The 5,786-nt window shown below is 41.3% G+C and overlaps 1 protein-coding gene across 1 annotated transcript in view; it reads left to right on the top strand.

Annotated features, from left to right (window-relative positions):
- The first annotated feature begins 4,058 nt into the window (after positions 1-4,058).
- The window catches only part of LOC309486158 (L-threonine ammonia-lyase), a 19,815-nt gene continuing 18,087 nt past the window's right edge, over positions 4,059-5,786 (top strand). Inside the window, exon 1 of the mRNA XM_082153367.1 lies at positions 4,059-4,597. Within this exon, the coding sequence (XP_082009493.1) occupies positions 4,134-4,597 (464 nt within the window). The 5' untranslated portion in view covers positions 4,059-4,133. The remainder of the gene's footprint in view (positions 4,598-5,786) is intronic.

Below are 5,786 nucleotides of genomic sequence, written 5' to 3'. Positions count from 1 at the left end.
GCAGATCATGTTTTGCTTGTTTTAAGCAAAAACTCCATTTTTATTTATTTCCCCAGAAAACAAGACTTAATATCTTATGTCATTTCACTAACGTTACTTTAGTAAAATAACGTTATGCATCTTTATTTAAGAAATGTTTGATATTTGGACTGGAAACAAGACAAAAATACTAAGTAAGAAAAGCATTTTTTGCAGTGTAATAACTGAACTTGTAACAGTTTTGTTGCAAAGCACAATATTATGGTGAAATTAGATCTCGTGTTTGAGTTAAAACCGAATTATTGTTAAGCATAGCAAGAATCATAGCAAAAAGGCTAACAAATAAGAGTTATAGGCCTACCCACCAATTAATATTGCCCCTTCATTCATGACATGGATACCGTAATCATACAGAGAAAACATAGTTTGCATACCTTTATCTTTCGCTCGTTTCTAAATTGGGCACCTGATGGCTTTGACCTTTCTTGTCCATCTCTTATTTGGCACTCGACATCGACAATCAACAGATTTCCCCCCCCCCAAATTTGCCAATTCCCCACACAGTGAAATGATAGATAATAGAAAACCGCTTCGCGGCACAGATTTTTTTTTTTTTTTTTGCTGCTCGTGCCGGCGGCGCCGCCCCCCCAAAAATGCCGCCCCGGGCGATTGCCCGGTTCGCCCGTGCCAAAAACCGCTACTGATTCCACATGAACTGTCCTAAGAAACACACACTGATTGTTAGTATGACAGCAGCGTAACAAACAGAGTGAAAGTTCAGCCGGAGGTTTTAAAGGGTAAAGTTCACAGTGTACAAAGCTACTTAAGAAGGAAATGACTCACAACGGGACTGAAGATAACCCGAGACAAACACACACTCTCTGACAGATGATCTCTGCTTATCTTTTATCTTCTCCTCTGTGCTTTGATGAGATCTGGCTGATTAACTGCGATCGGATTCCCAATCCATACATCTATTTGTTCTTAAACTTTCGGAGCTTTCTGAGTATTAAATCATTTGTGCCGTCCCACGGCTAGAATCTGCTGAAAGTGTTTCTTGGCTCCATCTCTGTATTGAGTTCTCTCTTGGCCGGACTTGCATCCTTTTCTTTTTCCTGGAATGGTCATCAGAGGGATGGACTCGCACAACAGTGATCCTCCTTCGGGATCTTCTTCAGCCCTTGTTAGTTGTGTGTGACGTATTGAAGCTGTCAGGAGTGTGATGTCTGGGGTTAGTGTGCGTCTGTAAATCTCGTCTGCACATGTACGTCTGCTGGATAAAGAGACGGAGCAAACGTTTTATTACAACCTCCATAAAACACGTCCTGTGGATGAATAATAGCAGTATGCATGAAAGCACTTTCTTTTGACATTTTATACTAAATTTGAACGTTTTTGTGAGAATTCTGTCAACAGGGGCTGAAAGCAAAGACCCAAACCGATCAATCTGTTCCCTAGTACTTATGTGCTCCTGGTTAGTGATGTACTGAAACCTCTATAGCACTATCATTCAGTGCTAAAGTTGAGTGTATAATGCAGCGTTTGTGCTCCAGACATGATTGATTCCTCACATTGTGTGTTGCAACTTTACTGACTGATCAGACGCAACATTTTCACCTGTTCATCTCTAGCGACCACACTTAACACCTTAGCAACACCCTAGCAACTACACAGAACACATTAGCAACACCCTATCCAAAGAGAACACCCTTGAAACCGCCTAGCCACACAGAACACCCCAGCAACACTCTAGTGACCACACAGAACATCTTAGCAACACCTTAGCAACCACACAGAACACCCCAGCAACACTCTAGCGACCACACAGAACATCTTAGCAACATCTTAGCAACCACACAGAACACCCTAGAAACACCCTAGGCACACAGAAAACCCTAGCAAAACTCTAGCGACCACACAGAATGCCTTAGCAACACCCTAGCAACCACACAGAACACATTATCAACACTCTAGCGGCTACACACAGAACATCTTGGCAACACCCTATTAACTACACAGAACACCCTAGCAACACCCTAGCCACACATATCACCCTAGCAACAGCCTAGCCACACAGAATACCCTAGAAACACTCTAGAAACCACACAGAACACCTTAGCAACAACCTAGCAACTACTCAGAACACCCTAGCGACACCCTAGCACAGTGTTACTCATTGCGCGGCTCGCGAGCCTCATGCGGCTCGCCAAGCTTTAATTTGAGGCTCGCATGGCGGTAAATAATACGGTGATATGATAATGCATTCAGTACAGATGTTTCATAAAAACATTAATAACAAGTAGGGCTTTAACATAACCCTTTAAAAACTCAAAGTGTCAGCTCTATTACAAATAATTTCGATCGGATTGAAAGGGGTGGTTTATCGAGAGAACATGAAAAAACTTGATCGACTGAAAACCGAAACTGAAAGGACGACGTATGACGCGCTGAACGAGCTGTTCTCCTGATGAATAAAGTGTCATATAAATGAGTGGCCTGTCATTCTATAATTCTCCTTTCACTCAGCATATGTGAAGTGAAGCAGGACAACGGCTCACCAGTCCTTGTTTCAGATTATCATACAGACGACTGGTTTTGGCCATTTTTACTGCATGATAAATACAAACAGCACGACACAACGGTTCATATGTTCATATTCCGATTTGAATCTTTTGACTTATAAACACGCACATCAACCCGATCATGTATCACATCACGATGTTTAGCGTTCATGTAAACTACAATACATTCAGATTCATCAATCGAAATGAATTCAGTCCGATTGAAACAAAAGTTGTGCATGTAAACATATCCAGTCTCTGCGGAGTTGCCAGTTATGGCGGTATTTCCAGCTCTTAACGCTGCATGTGCTCTTGGATGGTTAGATAGGCCTACAAGATGGGCTAATGTAGAAAAAAAAATACTTAAGGTGATTCTGGGATGAATATTTTCTGGAAATCCTGCTTTTTTTTTTTCATTAAAGGAAATCATCTTGTCTCAGTTACAAATTTGACTGATAAATCATAAATAATGTTGTTGTTTTTTCACCCTTTTGTATTTATTACATTGCATATTGTATGTTCAGGGGTGACAGATTGATAGGCAGACATGGTATTTATGACTGGATGTAACTTTTTATACTTTGCGGTAAAATGGCTCTCCTACTGACTTTGTCCTATAAGTGCGGCTCTCATGAAAAAAATAGTGAAAAAAATAGCACAGAACACCCCAGAAACTCTCTAGCAACTACATAGAACACACTGTAGAGACCACACAACACACCTTAGCAACACCCTAGCAACATAGAAAACCCCAGCAACACCAAAGCGACCACACAGAACACCTTAGCAACACCCTAGCAGCACAGAACACCTCAGAAACACTCTAGCAACTACATAGAACACACTAGCATCACTGTAGCCACACAGAACACTCTAGCAACCACACAGAGTACCTTGGCAACACCATAGCAACCACACAAGACAACTTAGCAATCACACAGAACACCCCAACAACACTGTAGAGACCACACAACACACCTTAGCAATACCCTAGCAACCACACAGAACACCCTAGCAACACAGAAAACCCCAGCAACACCAAAGCGACCACAAAGAACACCTTAGCAACACCCTAGCAACTACACAGAACTCCTTAGCAACACCCTAGCAACTAAACAGAAAACCCCAGCACCCATGCTTTATAAATCATAAGTTTTGTTCCACGTCCAAGTCTATTTGAGTCTCATGCAGTCTGTAGCAGCGTAAATGATGCGGGTGGGGTCAGAGGTGATCTGTGATCCTGTCTGAAGAGGATTTGGCCTGTCCTAGAGGTCAGGGCTTGAGGTCTTACGGGGGACACTTTCCTCTGGATGCGAGTCTGAGGTCATCTTTCTCTGGGAAGCATTAAGCCCTCATCTATCCCGTTAGAGTGTCTGATTATACCACGTGAGAGGCGGGTTTAGACCCGGTCTGATACAGGAATAGAGCTGTAGGTGGAGTCCAGCGTGTGATTATGGGTAATCCCTTCTTAAATAACCCTGAGCAGTCAGCTAATGTCCTGTAGGACGTCTGAGAAAAGAGAACGAGGACAATACTGTTGGATACACACACACACACACACACACACACACATCAGAGAGCATCAGCTTGAGGATGAATTTCGCAGCACAGTTTTTTGCCAAGTTTGCGAGCGACGGCTCACATCCACAAGAGACACGGAGAGGCTTTAATGACAGCGAGGAATATGATCCCTTCTGGCAGAGGTGGGAAACCGTATGTAAATCTGAAACCCTTAGAGTGTGTCCGACACCCAATGCTTCCCAGTGTCCTGTTGAATCTGAGAGATGTGAGGATGAATCGGATGTGGATGAATCTAGAAACCATGTAGCGACTCCCGTTCCTTCATCCAGTGACTCACATTCACCCAGACCTTCCCGTAAAACACCTGAGCGTCGATCCGGTTCTTCTCCTGTAGATCCAGCAGAAACGCCCTCATCCGTAACTTTCCCTCTATTCCCACATCTCGGAGAAAACCCCACTTTCCTATCACTCTTCCAGGCATTAGTGTACATCTTCCTCAGACTCTTCCTCTCCTTCATCCTCCTCTTCCTACCACGGTAAACACCTGAACATGCTAAACAATGCTCTAGAAATATTCCGTAGACTATATGAGGCATAAAAATCTGATTTATCAAATCTGATACTCAACAAAAACACAAACTGGTTCAACAAACTGTTCCAGTTTCAACAATGAGATATTATTTCATAAGTCAGGCTTTACAGGGTTAATGTCATGCACTAATAACTCTTAAGAGGAAACATACAGAGTTATTAGTGCATGACATTAACCCTGTAATGCCTGACTTATGAAATAATATCTCATTGTTTGAGTTGGAACAGTTTAATGAAACAAAAAAAGTTTGCATGTGTGTTTTTGTTGAGTATCAGGTTTGATAAATCAGGCTCATATAGTCTATAGAATATGGAGGAAAAACTGCTCGGTTTTATTCAGAGACTCAAACTGAGCAGAAATATGCTATAGATGCTGATATTTATATGGATTTATATGGATGCTTGTATTGTAAATCAATGAGATCTTTATAACACTATAGCAAACACTTATAAAATGACATAAAAATCAATATCTCCCAATAATCTTATTAAGATTATATTCAATGCTTAGTTTTATAATCTGTAGTTTTAAAACATATAATGCAATGTAATACAATGATGATTGACAGATGAACAAATAAACCTTCCTCAAAAGCCTGATGATCATATTTGATATTAAATGATGTCTGGATAATGAAGTAAACCTGCATTAGTCCAGCTGAAATATTACTAACAATATCAAAGTTATTCCTTGATAAAAATCACATTTGACAGGAGAAAGACACGAGAAGCTCGAGCTGAAGGACGTTTGTACAATTACACTAAAAGACTTTTACTTCATAAAACAGACTAAACTATCAATCAGAGACAGAAGGACTGGAGGAGATTGTGCAGATATTGATCATTTAGAGGTCTTATAAATGTGCGTATGATACGGTAGGCTTTATAGGGTTAATCAGAGAGGTTTGGTCAGAGACTGTATTAGACACTGTGACGTAGGAATGAGGTGAAAGCTCAGGCCTGCAGAATACAGCAGATATTAATAGCCTTCAGAACCGGACACATGACCAGAGACACTGGAACACTGACCACTAATGCCAGATTTACACTGCAAAAGTGGAACAGAAGCACTTCTGCTCTGTGTCGTCTTTATACACACTGTCAAAGCTGATCAGAGACACATGCATTTACACA

The sequence above is a fragment of the Leuciscus leuciscus genome, assembly GCF_965113295.1.
Source record: "Leuciscus leuciscus genome assembly, chromosome: 22".
Classification (NCBI taxonomy): domain Eukaryota; kingdom Metazoa; phylum Chordata; class Actinopteri; order Cypriniformes; family Leuciscidae; genus Leuciscus; species Leuciscus leuciscus.
This window is presented reverse-complemented; position numbering and strand designations above follow the sequence as displayed.